Source organism: Euprymna scolopes, chromosome 19, assembly GCF_053919585.1.
Source record: "Euprymna scolopes isolate OS-2025 chromosome 19, ASM5391958v1, whole genome shotgun sequence".
Taxonomy (NCBI): Eukaryota; Metazoa; Mollusca; class Cephalopoda; order Sepiida; family Sepiolidae; genus Euprymna; species Euprymna scolopes.
The window spans coordinates 23,194,766-23,212,469 of record NC_136500.1 but is presented as its reverse complement, the minus strand read 5'-3'; the positions used below and the strand labels follow the sequence as shown (position 1 = coordinate 23,212,469).

At 27.2% G+C, this 17,704-nt stretch overlaps 1 protein-coding gene across 8 annotated transcripts in view; it reads right to left on the bottom strand.

Moving 5' to 3' along the window:
- LOC145303489 (uncharacterized) overlaps positions 1–17,704 on the bottom strand; it is a 731,279-nt gene that overhangs the window by 421,490 nt on the left and 292,085 nt on the right. For 7 of the 8 annotated variants that reach the window (XM_080144908.1, XM_080144909.1, XM_080144911.1 and 4 more), the window contains 3 exons: positions 15,001–15,111; positions 2,446–2,556; positions 1,677–1,787 (listed from right to left, as the gene is read on the bottom strand). The exons of the other annotated variant lie outside the window; for it this stretch is intronic. In XM_080144908.1, the coding sequence (XP_080001034.1) occupies positions 1,677–1,787; positions 2,446–2,556; positions 15,001–15,111 (333 nt within the window). The remainder of the gene's footprint in view (positions 1–1,676; positions 1,788–2,445; positions 2,557–15,000; positions 15,112–17,704) is intronic. 8 annotated transcript variants of the gene reach the window in all.

Sequence of the window (17,704 nt, the reverse complement as noted above, 5' to 3'; positions counted from 1 at the left end):
GAACGTAGCTGCTTGGCATAAACGATCATAATGTGGGCTATATTCAGTTTAATTTAACTTCATCGAAAGCGAGTAAAACGGGGGAAGCTCTTCTTGAAAATTCGAATAAATATAAATTTGTGAAATATTAGACATTAATAATTATTCTTGGATTTTCAGTCACTCTTGAGTATTTCATAAGTATTTTATATAGTGCATATTATGGGCAAAAATTATTATTTTAAAATTCAAATATTTCATATTTACATTAAATTAAATCCATAATCATTAAACATCAATCAAGGAAGATTCCTAAATTTTACTTTCTTCTCAAGATCCTGCACATTTTATAAATTTTTTAGAATAAAAATTCGTGTATGTCATTTTGATCAAAATTGGAATAAGGATTGTAGACATAACGTTTAGTAGCATCTTATTTTAATTGGAATTTAATTAACGTGACATAAAACTAATGCAAACTGTTCTATGCAAGGAATTATTTGACCTGACCTGGTGCGGATAGTGTTTCGGTGTAAGTATAAAAATGGTTAAGTATTTCTGATGGTAAGCAGTTATTTAATACTTCCCAGTAAACCTACAATTTTTATTAAATTCATTTCAGAAAAAAAAAAACAGTTACCACCTTGTTTAAGTTACAAACAATACTAATATATTAAGTCAGCTATTGCTGAGGAATACCTTCGCTTAAATATATATTGTATTATCTCCCTTTATGTTCTTATATGTTTGCTTTCCCACAAGAGTAAAGGTAGACATAAGGTTGGTCTTTAATGTAGTGAAATCCAGCTTCTCAACAAATTGGAACACTGCATTGGAATAAAAATAAATATTGCCTCAGTTTAAAAGAACTCTTATAAAGACTGAAAACAGAATAAACTATGTGCAGGATCAGAACAGATACCACACTTGTTCCTAGCCGAAGGGGCCAAGGAAAGCTGTTGGAATACCTTCACTTAAATATATACTTATTATCTATCTTTATGTGTTATGCAATTTAGTTGGTATTTAAGAATGACTTTAATCAAGGGTGTGCTATAAAACGTTATTATATTTTTTACCTATTCTGCACTTACATAGAAAAGCAACTATCTGTGTCTGCAGTTAGTTATAATTTCTTGTTTTATATTTAATAAGTTAATTTATCTTAAAAATTTATCAAATAGTATTTTTCCTATGAACATCAAGATTTTAGTATTTATATTGTAAGGAGAAGCTAAAGATTTCCCAATTTGTATTTAAACTAATATTTTTTCTGATCTCATATATATTTAGACGTATTTTTCACTCATGTGGTCTCTATCCATACTTTATGCCCATTGTTAATATTATTTACTGTTTCTGTTTAAAACATATTAATTGATACGTAACTACATTTTATTCTACAGTTACATCAGTTAGTATCATTATTTACACTAATATTATTTTCATTGCTATGACTTAGCTTTATTTGCTATTTTTATTGCATGTTATCTATGCAACAATAACTAAGCTTAATGATATTAGTATATATTTATTTTGTTCATCTATCTACGTAAGAATCTATTATTATGAGCTCATTTATCCATCTATCTCTGTCTAACTCACTTCTACAATAACTCATTAATCCGTCTGTTCTATTCCAACATTTTTCCAATTGCCTTACATCTTCTGTTACTTTTCTTTAATTTTGTACTTACGTTCAACACAGGTTGTTCCCATAAAACCAGCAGGACATACACATCTGAATGTATCTTTCTCATCAAAACACGTTGCTCCATTCTTGCAAGGAGCAAGTCCACAGGCATTCACTGTAAGAAATGAAAATAATTGCAGTGTTAGAGGTTTATTTAATAGCATTAATTACAGCATAAAATAAACTGAAAAATGGCCATAAAATTATTTATTTATGAAAATCAGTAATAGTTAATTGCGAAAGGCCACAATGTTATGTTAATTAATTATATTATTAACAAGCTATACCGGGAATGGGATCATTTATCATTTTAAGCTTTAAAAATTCAAATGATAATACATCAATCCTGAAGAGATGACAAAAAGCTTAAAAATGTAAAGGAGATAAATAATAACATTGGAATTAAAATAGGAATTATTTCCCATTTCATTTTGGGAATCTTTGGTTATTATTCAAAATTGCCTCCAGGTAATAATTTTCTTTGCCAAAATAATTATTTTTGGAAAGAAACTTAATCAAATGACATTTGTTTTTAGTGGAAAGAACATGTTGCAAGGATTAAAACAAAGAAACGGCTAGTCAGTTTGTTGTATCTATTGTTATTTAGTTCTAAACTAGAACACCCAACAAGATAACTTAATCTATTTGATTAGAATGTTAATAAAATCTAAGATAAAGTAATCTATTCCAATGAATGTGGGTATGTGCACTAGTTCTATTATACAGAAACACTAAACACATCTAAGCGCATTAATTAAATTTAGATTACTTACCTTTGTTACATAGAATTCCCTTGAATCCAGCTTTGCAAGTACATTTAAATCCTTTTTCTACATTGGTGCATTCAGCCCCGTTTTTGCATGGTTTAAATGCGCATGCGTCAACTGAAAAATAAAATATCCAAACATATATTTACAAAATTTATGTAAAAAAAACAAACTTTTCTATTGAGAAAAGAAAAATAATTTAATTACATTGTCCTTTTGTTTATTTAATGCTACCCGATTTGATGAAGTAACAGAATCTACTCGAGTGTGTAGATATTCACTGGAGATATTGAAACAGATAATTATTTTATGACAGTAGCGAAATTGTTGGTAGTGGATATTTACCTGACGCTGACAAATATTTGTTTCATGAATTGAAAAGAAGAAATTTGGACAAGGTGATCATAAATAACTCAAATAATGCAAGTGAGATAATTCATATTTCAAACCGTAAAGACTTATCTCTCTCTGACTTAACTTTTTAAAACTTTTGCCATCGAAAAATCTTCAATTTTTTTTTTCAATAAACTGATGCTAAAGTCATTTTGATATAATGAAAAATCTTCAAGTTTTTTTTTTTTTTTCAATAAACTGATGCTAAAGTCATTTTGATATAATGAAAAATGAAACAAAGAAAAACATACCGGTAGGAAAGAAAAAGAAAATGATTAGATTAAAAATCGATATGCCAGATGCAATGCTATTTGGGTCTAAATTCTGAAAATTAATTTACTTGTTAGATTTAATATTAGCTTGTGCTACGAAGTAACAAAATATACTAGATATGTGCATAATAAATAGAAGCATTAAACTCTTTTAAGATAATGGTAAAATTGCTTCAATTCTCCACATTTCACATGGCGTAGTGCATATATTTTATTTTTAAAGATTAATAAAAAAAAGAATAAAATTGCATTGGAAAACGATGCATTTATACGGTGTACATGTTGAAAGGGAGAAGACAAAATGGTTAGATAAAATCAAATATCAAAGTTCCAGATGCGATGCTATTTGGATTTGACTTCTAAAGCCCGGCATAATACAGATGTCAGCATTAGAAATTACAATATATTAAACTTTCATGTTTTTATGCATACTTACAAAATTGATGTTTAAAGTTTAGATAATTTGGTGGGATTACTTCTGCCTCCAATTGGTTTATATGTCTATATTTATCACTCTAATGACTATAGAGCATGCATTATCTTAAGATTAACAATAAATCTGGTTCAGTATTTGAACCAGATAAAATTATTTTTTAGTTGTTTACATTGTTTTACACAGAAGATGCCAAAGCGCTTATCAAATAAGAAGGAAAAGGACATTTCCAGTTGTAAATTTATTAAATCATAAATTAATTTTAAGCTGTGAAAAAAATCCTAAATTAATTTAAAAAATTGTTTACTTTTTTGTGAAATGAAAAATGTTTCATTAATTTTCTTTGTCAAAATCAAATACTTTTTCATAAAAATAATATGCAATAATTTTTACATGTTAGAAATGTGGGAATGGTTACACAGAATCAAATATCGATGTATCACATGTAACGCTATTCGGATTTGAATGCTAAAACCCAACAAGATAACTTTAATTGTTAGATTTAATATTAGTACTTGAATTGACCAATATTCGAGTATGTTGATCTTCATTAAAAACATTGAAACAAATACCTCTTTATGAGAGTGGCAAAATTGACTGAGTTCTCCACATTTTACATACAGTCCGTGGACCACATGTGGTCCATTTTAAGCTTATTTGTGGCACGTACAAACTATTTTTAAACAACTTTGAAAATGTGGGAGAGATAAAAGAAAAAATCAAAATATAAGGAGTGTACAATAAGTTCTGAGAATTTTTTTTATCTCTCCTCCCTTTAGATCCCAGATGATAAACTTTCAAAATCAATCACTCTTTGATAAAACTCGCAACAGCACAGAAATCTCAGCTTGACATCAAAGATTATTGACAACAAGAATTGTCAAGCCTTGGGACAAACATGAAAAATGTTTGAATACTTGATAATAAATGTCGATTTTTTAAATTTTTATAATTTATATGCATTGCATTTGTTGCTATTGGATCCAAACACAAGGGAACCATGTTTGCTGCATTTAAAATTTTCGTCGTATTGAAATAAAGAAAATTTTTTTTTTATTTTTTAATTTTTTTTTTTACACAGTGGTCACCACTTATCAAGGACCGGAATCCACTCAGGGATAAGGGTTATTGCAAGTACATTACGTTAGTGTGGAGATTTGATGAAGTGTTTACTTAAGGGGGCGGTTCATTAGGAATTTGTTAACGTTGGACTTGAAGACATCCAAGTTGTAGTCCGGTGGGAAGCAGGCAGACGGAACAGAGTTCCACAGACGTGCAGTTCTAAGAAAGAAGTTTTGTTCATGGAATCCGCGTTTTGATTTAGGCACAGATAAAGAGTGGGGGAAATTTTATATCTCATGCTAATTTTATTATATATTTTTTAAAACTATATGTACGAGGTGCCTTAAATAAGTTTCCACCCTTTTTTCGTATGGACGCTTTTATTGATAGTACACATAGAAAACTCTAGTCCCCACCGAAGTAATCTCATCCGGCTATAATGCACTTGTTGTACCGTCCTAACAACTTCTGGAAGGCCCCACGGACGTCTTCTTGTGTGAGCATGTCAATGACCATCGTCATTATCTCTCTCATCTTCTCAATTGTCTTATAACGACAGCCTCGAAGGTTTTCCTTGAGCTTAGAAAATTACCAAAATTCACAGAATGCAAGGTCTGGGCAATATGAAGGGCAAGGAACGATCTTGGTGCCCAGCTTGGTCATGACAACGTCTTTCATTCTGAACTTCTCTGGGCATCCTTGGGACAAAATTTATGCAAATCTTCCGCATCTTCATTTCCTCATGAATAATTGTGTGTACAGTTCCCACACTGGCATCAAACTGTGTATTTATTGTCTTTATAGACACACGACGATCTTAGCCATGAAATTCTTTATTTGGCTAGTCAACTCTAGTGTTCTGACTCCTTACTCCTCTCATACCCCTTATCATCCCTCATAGACTTTCTGCCTTCCTTGAATCTCTTATGCCACTCAAAAACTGATGCTCGATTCATGCAAGATGTCCAAAATCAGTCTGAGTATTCAATACGTTTCTGTGGCATTTTTTTCGAAGTTTAAAACCGAATTTTATTGCATATCAAACTTCTAAAGTGTCCTCACGTCCATATTAGAATTTTGGAAATTCACTAGATGTGATAATCAGGCTTTAGTAGGATGTCTTCCAATTCCTGCTGTAGCTGTTCATTTGAACCTGAAATCATAAAATTTGGTCAATCATCTCATAAGATGAATAACAATAAAATACTGAATTGTCAAGTGTCTACAATAATTTTAAATGCCTGTTTAAAAAAAGTCCGGAAACTTAATGAAGGCACCTTGTACGTTTGTACTTGCGTTCTTGAATAGAACCAAACTATTGCATGTTTCGAAATGAAAAGAGAAATTTTGGAAATATTTTTTATTAAATAAATTAAAATTAGCAATTGTTTACTTTGGATTTAAAGACGGCCATGTTGTAGTTAGCTAGAAAGCAGTCCAGCAGTACAGAGTTCGACAGGCGGGCAGTTCTAGTAAAAAAGCTTTGTTTATGGAATTTGTGTTAAGATTTAGACATTGATAGAGAGTGTGGTAAATTATTGACAGTGGCTGTAGCTTCTTCTGCAAATAATTAATTTTAGGAAGAGGTGGAGAGAACGAATAGCGACCACAGAATCGAATTAATCAAAGAAAACGTAAGACACTGATTAGTATGGCTTCAGTTTAATAGAAGGCAATTGATGGAGAAATTATGTATATATAATTGCGGTGCACATGTTGAATGCAGGTAAAATTTCAATTATTGTAACTACAGAAGATGGTGGAAGATAATATCTCCGAGTTTTACCGCAATAATTACGAAAATGGATCTGTTTCGTTTTGGGAAACATGGTTTTGAATGTCAATTTCTTAATAAGTATTTTATTAACTGCAAATATTTAATATTTATCAAAACACGCCGCACCGTTCTTGCAAATGGCAAGTCCATACACTTTCACTGTATATAATAGCATCATTTTTCTTTCTAAACCATGTCTCATAAAATACGTACATGTAACTGCCGCTTATAAGTATAAAAAAACACAATGTAATAAGAAAGCAATAAATCCAGGCCAATATTTATTAAAACCATTTATTAAAACATTATATCAATTAGACATTCCATTGTCTCCGTTAATCATAATTTCTTTTAATATAAAATAAGCATTGCATTTTAATAATTTTTAATGTACTCTGTCACGTAGCACAATGGATATAAATGTTGATCAACAATAAGATCTAAGTACCATTCTGAATGTAAATGGTCCAGTCTCTACTACAAGCGATAATAACTAAAAATAATTAATTCATACTTCTAATCAGTCATGGAGGAACAAGAACAATCTACTCTCATGGGTTAAATAAAGGATTCCATATAAGTTTATAAATCTGAACAGATACACCTAAGATGCATCAGAATATAATTTAGATCCACATCCGAATTTTCTTGTGGAGACCTTTTTTTTTTTTTTTACGAAGGCATAACCACTTACCAAGGCCGAGAGACCACTCGAGAATAAGGGTTAAGAGTGTACAGTAGTCAATTGGACAATATAGTAATCGTTAGTTATGGAAATTCGGTAAATTTATTAACTTAAGTTGAACGGCTCATCAAGAACTTGTTTACGTTGGACTTGAAGACAACCATATTGTAGTAAGCTGGAAAGCAGGAAAACGGAAGAAATAATTATGCATACTGTGTGGACCTGTGGAAATTCCACTGCGGTATCTTTCATATGTAATATAGTGCTGTTGGCCATTCTGTGGATGCTCAGTGTGAACGGAGACCCGGAATATTATTGTAGCCTTTCTGTTAAAACAGGCAAAGTATTTAGCAAGGTAATTTCGTTAATGTAGTGTCAGAATATAATCTGGTTATTATGGTTATTCTCCAATACCCTTATAAGAGTCTGTGACATATTTCCATTATATAAACGCCCGCAATATTGATATCATAATACCAACTTTAGGCAGAAGAGATGGTAGGTGCTCGTCTGAACTCCAATCCCTGGTCCCCCCTCGCCAATCTTTCACGAAAAACACCCGTCTAGCTGAATCCACTGTGAAAAATTTCCCCCACTCTATATCTGTGCCTAAATCAAAACGTGGATTCCATGAACAAAGCTTCTTTCTTAGAACTGCACGCCTGTGGAACTCTGTTCCGTCTGCCTGCTTCCCTCCGGACTACAACTTGGATGTCTTCAAGTCTAATGTTAACAAATTCCTAATGAACCGCCCCCTTAAGTAAACACTTCATCAAATCTCCACACTAACGTAATGTACTTGCAATAACCCTTATCCCTGAGTGACTTCCGGGCCTTGATAAGTGGTGATCACTGTGTAAAAAAAAAAAAAAAAAAAGAAGAGATATTAGACTTGGATCCTAGCCAGAAGACCAAGAAGCTATATTTTAGTTTCACGTACGGCCCAAAAGCAACATCATTCTTCTTAATTATTATTATTTTTTTTTTACATTGCGTCTTCCGTGATCAGGAGATTCTATTTATTAAAAAGAGGTATAGAAGGTGATAATATACTATGAATATTAAATTAGCGTATCTATATAGTAATAATTTAATGTTCGTAGTACGTTATCATCTTCTATCCTCTGTTTTAATAAATAGAATCTCCCGATTTAATAATTTATAATCTGGAACCGTGACACATGTACGTACGTTAAAGGTACCACGGTATTAATATATAGATTTACTGAACTGGCCTTGACACCTGTAAGATTCTAAGATCTCACATAAAGAATATTGAATAGATATCAATACTTATTAACAATTTTTCTGTTTCGATTTCCTGTCATGGCATCCGCTATATTTTTTGGAAATTTATTATTTACTATTAATTTTCTATTTTTTACTTGTTTATTATTTATTTATTATTTACTAATAATTTTCTATTTTTTTTATTTATTTATTATTTATTTTTATTTATTAATAATTTTCTATTTATTATTTATTTATTATTTATTTTTTTATTTATTAATAATTTTCTATTTTTTATTTATTTATTATTTATTTTTATTTACTAATAATTTTCTATTTTTTATTTATTTATTATTTATTTTTATTTACTAAAAATTTTCTATATTTTATTTATTTATTTATTTATTTTATTTATTATTTACAAAAAATTTTCAATTTTTTATTTATTTATTATTTATTTTTTATTTACTAATACTTTTCTATTTTTATTTATTTATTATTTATTTATTATTTACAAATAATTTTCGATTTTTTATTTATTTATTATTTATTTTTTAATTACTAATAATTTTCGATTTTTTATTTATTTATTTTTTATTTACTAATAATTTTCGATTTTTATTTATTTATTATTTATTTTTTAATTACTAATAATTTTCGATTTTTTATTTATTTATTATTTATTTTTTATTTACTAATAATTTTTGATTTTTATTTATTTATTATTTATTTTTTAATTACTAATAATATTCTATTTTTTATTTATTTATTTTTTATTTTTTAATTACTAATAATTTTCGATTTTTTATTTATTTATTATTTATTTTTTAATTACTAATGATTTTCGATTTTTTATTTATTTATTTTTATTTATTATTTACAAATAATTCTCTATTTTTTATTTATTTATTATTTATTTTTATTTACTAATAATTTTCTATTTTTTATTTATTTATTATTTATTTTTATTTACTAATAATTTTCTATTTTTTATTTATTTATTATTTATTTTTATTTACTAAAAATTTTCTATTTTTTATTTATTTATTATTTATTTTTATTTACTAAAAATTTTCTATATTTTATTTATTTATTTATTTTTATTTATTATTTACAAAATATTTTCTATTTTTTATTTATTTATTATTTATTTTTTATTTACTAATACTTTTCTATTTTTATTTATTTATTATTTATTTATTATTTACAAATAATTTTCGATTTTTATTTATTTATTATTTATTTTTTAATTACTACTAATTTTCGATTTTTTATTTATTTATTTTTTATTTACTAATAATTTTCGATTTTTATTTATTTATTATTTATTTTTTAATTACTAATAATTTTCGATTTTTTATTTATTTATTTTTTTTAATTACTAATAATTTTCGATTTTTTATTTATTTAATTTTTATTTTTATTTACAAATAATTTTCGATTTTTTATTTATTTATTATTTATTTTTATTTACTAAAAATTTTCTATTTTTTATTTATTTATTATTTATTTTTATTTACTAAAAATTTTCTATATTTTATGTATTTATTTATTTTTATTTATTATTTACAAAAAATTTTCTATTTTTTATTTATTTATTATTTATTTTTTATTTACTAATACTTTTCTATTTTTATTTATTTATTATTTATTTATTATTTACAAATAATTTTCGATTTTTATTTATTTATTATTTATTTTTTAATTACTAATAATTTTCGATTTTTTATTTATTTATTTTTTATTTACTAATAATTTTCGATTTTTATTTATTTATTATTTATTTTTTAATTACTAATAATTTTCGATTTTTTATTTATTTATTTTTTTTAATTACTAATAATTTTCGATTTTTTATTTATTTAATTTTTATTTTTATTTACAAATAATTTTCGATTTTTTATTTATTTATTATTTATTTTTTAATTACTAATAATTTTCTATTATTTATTTATTTATTATTTATTTTTTATTTACTAATAATTTTTGATTTTTATTTATTTATTATTTATTTTTTAATTACTAATAATATTCTATTTTTTATTTATTTATTTTTTATTTTTTAATTACTAATAATTTTCGATTTTTTATTTATTTATTATTTATTTTTTTAATTACTAATAATTTTCGATTTTTTATTTATTTATTTTTACTTATTATTTACAAATAATTCTCTATTTTTTATTTATTTATTATTTATTTTTATTTACTAATAATTTTCTATTATTTATTTATTTATTATTTATTTTTATTTACTAATAATTTTCTATTTTTTATTTATTTATTATTTTATTTACTAATAATTTTCTATTTTTTATTTATTTATTATTTATTTTTATTTACTAAAAATTTTCTATATTTTATTTATTTATTTATTTGTATTTATTATTTACAAATAATTTTCTATTTTTTATTTATTTATTATTTATTTTTTATTTACTAATACTTTTCTATTTTTATTTATTTATTATTTATTTATTATTTACAAATAATTTTCGATTTTTTATTTATTTATTATTTATTTTTTAATTACTAATAATTTTCTATTTTTATTTATTTATTATTTATTTTTATTTACTAATAATTTTCGATTTTTATTTATTTATTATTTATTTTTAATTACTAATAATTTTCTATTTTTATTTATTTATTTTATATTTTTTAATTACTAATAATTTTCGATTTTTTATTTATTTATTATTTATTTTTTAATTACTAATAATTTTCGATTTTTTATTTATTTATTATTTATTTTTTATTTACTAATAATCTTCGATTTTTTATTTATTTATTTTTTATTTACTAATAATTTTCGATTTTTTATTCATTTATTATTTATTTTTTTATTACTAATAATTTTCGATTTTTTTTATTTATTTTTATTTATTATTTACAAATAATTCTCTATGTTTTATTTATTTATTATTTATTTTTTATTTACTAATAATTTTCTATTTTTATTTATTTATTATTTATTTATTTATTATTTACAAATAATTTTCGATTTTTTATTTATTTATTATTTATTTTTTAATTACTAATAATTTTCGATTTTTTATTTATTATTTATTTATCATTTACAGTTAATTATCTATTTTATTATTATTTAATATTAATTTTCAATTTCTAAAAGCATTTATAATAATGATATTTCAAAACGAGAAAAATTCTTCAGTGTATTTATTACATTTTTAAAAATTATGACCGATGGACAGGCAGACAAAATCCCTATTTATATAAGATAACTAGCTGTACCTACTTGGCATATATCTGGATTAATCAATGTAATTTTTCTTTAAATTTTAAATTCCAAAATAATAATAATTTGCAAGTTGCAAAGAATTGAAATATCATCAATTTGTAAAAAGGAGATTACTCATATTCTTAGTTGTAAGTGAAAACAAAGATTGTCTCCCTTAAAAGTTTTGATGCCATTGTTTACAATTGTCGCCATTGTAATAATCTTCTTTGGCGGAATAGTTATGTTCAAAAAGAAATTTAATAAAACTACACTTTTTATGGTAAGAAATGCTATAGGATGTAAAGGAAAAGTCGCTAATCTAAATTAAATTTCGATTTATAAGATCTATTGTTATTTATATATAATGTGGTGTTATATAAAAAGGGACAAACCCCAGTAAGTAAAAGAGCAAACTAGATAAGTTTGAAAATAATATTTGGAAAAGGCTAGAATCGAACCCAGTAAGAAAACTTTTTAGAAATACATATTAAAAACCTAGGAAATAGATTAGATTTTAAAATAAGTAGGTTATAAATGAAACAATCAAGTAAGGAATTTTCTTGTTTACCAGAGGCGTGTAGATGCATGTGCAAAGCGCACATGTAATTTGAAACCTGAGCGAGTCACATTGTTTGACCACGCCTACGACGTCACCAAGAAAGGAGATTCCCTATATATTGAGACAGGGTTCGAAGTTAGAGACAGTCAAAGTCAGAGTCGGAGACAAGAGTTGGAGAGTGACTTACTGAGGGCTGATATCCCTGGGAAGCGAAGGGGGAGGGGAGATTTAGTCGTAAAGCTTGAATCCCTGACCATCACCATCATCATCCAGCTGGTATGAATAAAGAATCATCTATATTTGTAAACTGTTATCTTCGTCTCTCGCCATTCCACCAAAAGGAAAAGGTAAATGTGTTTTGTCTATTATCTTGTAAACGAACTTTGTATAACTCCCTTTCAAGTATTATGTGTCCCCTCCGCTATCATCAATAATGTATCTTCCCTCTATATGTGTTAACAATAACTGGTGCATAAATGTCTCAGCTCCGTATTAATAATAGTATGAAGTCCCCAGGAATCGTCACAGTCGTCGTCGTCGTGATGTAAACAGTAGATAAATGTCATTATCATCTTCTGTGTTATGTGTCTCCGATATGAACCCCCGACTACACAACTGTGGAAAATCCGACGAGATACCTTTATATATTAGATTACTAATCCTCTTTAAAATTAAATATATCTTAGAAAGCCCATAAATAGTAATAATACTCATAGTATTTTGACAAGAATTCTCAATCTGTACTACTTTAACTTCTAAGTAGTCTATAAAGTGGATTGGGTTTGCTTTCAGCAACCTCGTAACTCTCGCTTCCCTTATTTTCTCCTTTAGTCCCCACATTCTATGAGCGATGTTTCTGACAAAGGGAGAAGAATTGCTGTTTTTTTTCTGAATCAGAATCTATCCGTCTAACACATCGTTTGGTAGTTTTTTTTTTATTTTGAAGTATTATTTTCTTTATCTCCTTACATCAGGAGGCTTTATGCTTTGGCTGAAGCGATTTCTATAAAAAAAATTCTCATCTCGGTTGTGATCGGTCGATGTAATTTCCGAACTTTACATGTGCATTTTTTTTTCGAACTTGAGGACAGCAGAATTCTGAAATCTTTATGTCGAACTTGGAAGCCTGTACAGAATTTCAAATATATCTCCTTTATTTATTAGCCTGGTAAAAGTGTTAATCTTCCTCAGAGAAATCAATAAGACGTTCCGTTCAAAATTTCAGACACGTTTTGCAGTTCAGCATAATGATATCCACGTTCGACAATTAGGTTCTCAAGTTTGAAAAGATGTACTTGAAGCAGATTGGAAGTTACATCAGCCGAAACATTGTGACTATCACGACAAGAATAAGAATGGTAGTTCAAATAATCGAACTTAAATTATTAATCCCCATCAAAAAAAAAAAAATCTGAAACAAGGATTTTCAATATTTCAAAATAAAATATTTTGGATCTAATGGCTTTAGGACACCCAAAAATTTACAATACCCCAAAGTAACAGTCTTTTTTTTAACTTTAAATCAAATTATACGCTTAACAATATGTTGTTTAAGCACATTTGTAATTTCGTTTTCGTATCTATTTATTTTAATTTTCAAAAGGATTTATATACAAAATGGTTTTACTTATAAACTAAAAAAAAAAAACATTCGTTTTGCAAAAAGTTTTTAAAAAGTCAGTCAAACGGTTTCGCCCTAACTCAGCAGCAGCTGTATCGAAGGATATTTTTAAACCTGAAGAAAGAAATATAAAGAACTGTATATATATAAAACAAAGACAATATTATGGTATATCTACAATAGGGTATTTATCTTACAGCTTGATTAGACACTCCTGTTTACAAAGGTGGGTCGTTTTAAAATAACATAGATAGTTTCCAAAATTCTCAGGTGATATAATCAGTGGGCATGACTGAGGATGGAAAATCAGTTAATGCTGAAATTCGTTTTGCATGTCGGGGTTTTAAGCAAATAATCCGTTATGAAAGACTCGTGTTTATTATTGAGAACGTCCATTGATGGGAAAGTTCCAAAAATATATATCAAAATAAAAAGATCTCTCGATACAGCTTGTGCTGAATGAGGGTAACACTGATCGGCTTACTTAAAAAAAAAACAACTATTCAATTTTGTATATAATAAAAGAGGTGCAGTTTTTCCCCTCTGAACCAAATTGCTGTAGGTTTACAACAGATTGCACATAAAAATTTATTATGTTTACGCTATTAGACAATACCTTATTTAACTATAGAACGCAATTTCATACACATTATTTCATAATATTAAAACATCGCATCATAACCTACAGAGGAGTTAGCTCAAATTTTTTCCTCACTTCCTTAAGTCCTCTTACACCCCCTTTCTACACTACGTTCATTTATACATTTTCCAACTTTCCTGGTCTAAGCCGTCATTAATAAAACATAAGTTTTCTCTTCATAATTACAAGAATCATGAAAAATCTTAAAACTATGTACAATCTAAATCTAATTATAAATTAAACTCTATCGTTTTGATGAATTAAAAATAAGTATATCCTTCATAAGTGAGATTAAAAATACATAGTTTTTTACAACATATGTTTTATTTCATAAAATGTATAAAAAAAACAAATATTAAAAAAAAACATCTAAATAAATAATATTTTACAAAAATATTTTTAAAAGATTCTTAAAAATATTCGAATATATTTAATTTTATTTTAAATATTGAATTTTTTCGTATTAAAATCATAAACGAAAGGATCAGAAGTCCAAATTATAACACCAGAGAGACAACCTCCATTAGCATAAGATATTATCAAATGAAGAATATAATCAAAACCATAAAATCAATTTCATCCAATAATGCAAAAATATTGATTTTATATTTTGTCTGCAATGTAACGGAAAGAAAATAATATACCAACCTTTTTCACAATCAAAACCTTCAAATCCTTTTTTGCACGTACACACATACTTGTGACCTTTGTTGGTGCATGTGGCCCCGTTTTTACAAGGACTGCTTCCACAAGGATTCACTGCATTAAAATAAGATGAAGAAAAATATTACAAGTGTTTATACAAGTTAATAGAACTGGAAAATGACATAAATGTATTTTAGTTAAAATCCCACCTCTATACAGTAGAGATTCCTAGGTGTAAGAAAGCCTTCAACTCTAATAGTTTCTTCCCCAGAACTGTTAGACTTTCAAACTCTCTTCCGGCACTCTGCTTTTCCAACTGTACTGACATGCAGAAGTTCAAGTGTTATGTGAACAGACATCTTGCTGCTCATCTCCCTTCATAACATCCCTGCAACTTATGTCCCCGATAGTAGCTCCCTACATCAAAGTGGCACTGTGCCTTGTTTGGGGTAAAAATTGAATTAAAATATATATATATATATATATATATATATATATATATATATATATATATATATATATAATAAAATAAGATACGTATTGAACACGTTTGGAGCCAAATACTGGCAACGCAAAATTTTTTATAAAATAAACGAGTGCTTATTTCTTTAGAAATATATTTCGGAGATATACTCCTTTGTCAATCAATATATTTTTTTATTCTTTTTTTTCGCTGTGATGTCGAGTGGAAGAATGTTCAATGAATTAAGTCCACGTGATGTTAGCTGCAGGGGTTTTATGTAGTCGGATAGTACGCGTGGTCGTGCGGTTTGAAAATCTGGGTAGATTTTTTGTTTATATCCATTAGAGGCGTTGAGTGAAATATGAAAATAAAATAAGATACGTATTGAATACGTTTGGACTATCCGACTACATAAAAACCTCGACATTATGGCGAAGAAAAAGAAGAAAAACAAATATATAGATTGACAAAGGAGTATATCTTCAAAATATATTTCTAAAGAAATAAACACTCGTTTATTTTATAAAAAAAATTCGCATTGCAGTTATTTGGCTCCAAACGTGTTCAATATGTACCTTATTTTATTTGCAAATTTCACTCAACGCCTCTAATGGATATGAATATATATATATATATATATATATATATATATATATATATATATATATATATATATATATATACAGTGCTGGCAAAAGAAAGTCCGCACTTGTAATTTTCTCAAAAACTGCAAATTTAAGCTAAATTTAATGTAACTGTTTAAACAATCTATACCTCATGTGATTCACCTTTTATTCCTCTACCTGTTCATATTTGACATTTGATTGAAATAGTCTAGTGTTCACGTTAGTTTAAAAAAATAACTTCAAATTGAGGAGGCAAAAAGAAAGTCCGCAGCACAAACTCAGTTAAAATCAGCTCAAATTATCGCCCCAAAATCAGCTGAAAATATCCACCAAAGCAACAAAGTATCTCTAATCGTAGTTGTTGTTGTTTCAGGTTATACAACATAACATTTAGTTCGTATGCTACGACTATCTCTTAGTGATCATCAGGAGCTCATTAATCTCCATCTTTCTGGTTTATCCAATCGAGATTGAAATGTGATGAGAAAACGGTACGAAAGACTGTGCAAAAGCACACAAAACACCAGCAGTGTTCGTGATGCCCCTAAATCTGGTCGTACTAGAGTTACTTCTAACAGGAAAGACAATGCTATCAAGATCCGCAGCCTAAGAAACAGATTTGAAACGGCTCCCCAAATCCAACAACAGTGCTATCTTGTTAAAAAGTGCTCTCTTTCTACTGTCAAGAACAGATTAAAGGAATTTAATTTGCGAGGATATGCTGCAAGACGCAAGCCAATGATTTTTGTAAAGAACAGAAAGTGCCATCTGGACTTCGTCAGATGCAATTAAGATTATGACTCTTCATATTGGTCAAAAGTGCTTTTTAGCAACGAAAGCAAGTTCAATAGGTTAGTTAGTGATGGTAGGCAGTACGAAAGACGAAGAATTTAATCCTAGGTGCTCAGTTTCAATGTTGCAAGGTGGTGGAGTTTCAGTTTTTGGTGTGGGGCATTATTAGTACCGATATTCCAGAGCCTATAGTTCGCTTGCAAGGTCGAATTAATTTGACTAAGTACATTAATATGTTGACTGAGCATTTTGTACCCTACTTTGGTCGGAATTTGGATGATAATTCCATCTTCATGCAGGATAATACTCCCATTCAGACAGCTGGCAATGTCAAGAATTTCCTGAAAGAGCATGATATCCCGAGTTTGGATTGGCCTGCACAATCTCCAGACCTCAATCCTATCAAAAACGTATTGCATTACATCAAGCAACAGCTATGCAATGATAAAATTTCAAATTTGGAAGAAATTTGGACAAAAATTTAAGAAAAGTGGGATGCCCTTTCCCTGGAGTATTGCTGCAGTCTAATTCAAGGAATTCCCAAAAGATTGCAGGTTGTCAAATTGCAGAAGGGCTATGCTACTAAATATTAACTAGTTTATTGTGTTCCTGTTGTATTTGTGTTGCATTACTGTCCTAAAGTTATATTTAAATAACAATTTTCTATTGTGCGGACTTTCTTTTTGCCTCCTTAATTTGAAGTTTTTTTTTTAATTGATGTAAACACTAGAATATTTCAATTAAAAGTCAAATATGAATAGGTAAAATTATAGAGGAATAAAAGGCCAATCAAATGAGGTATAGTTTGTTTAAACAGTTACATAAA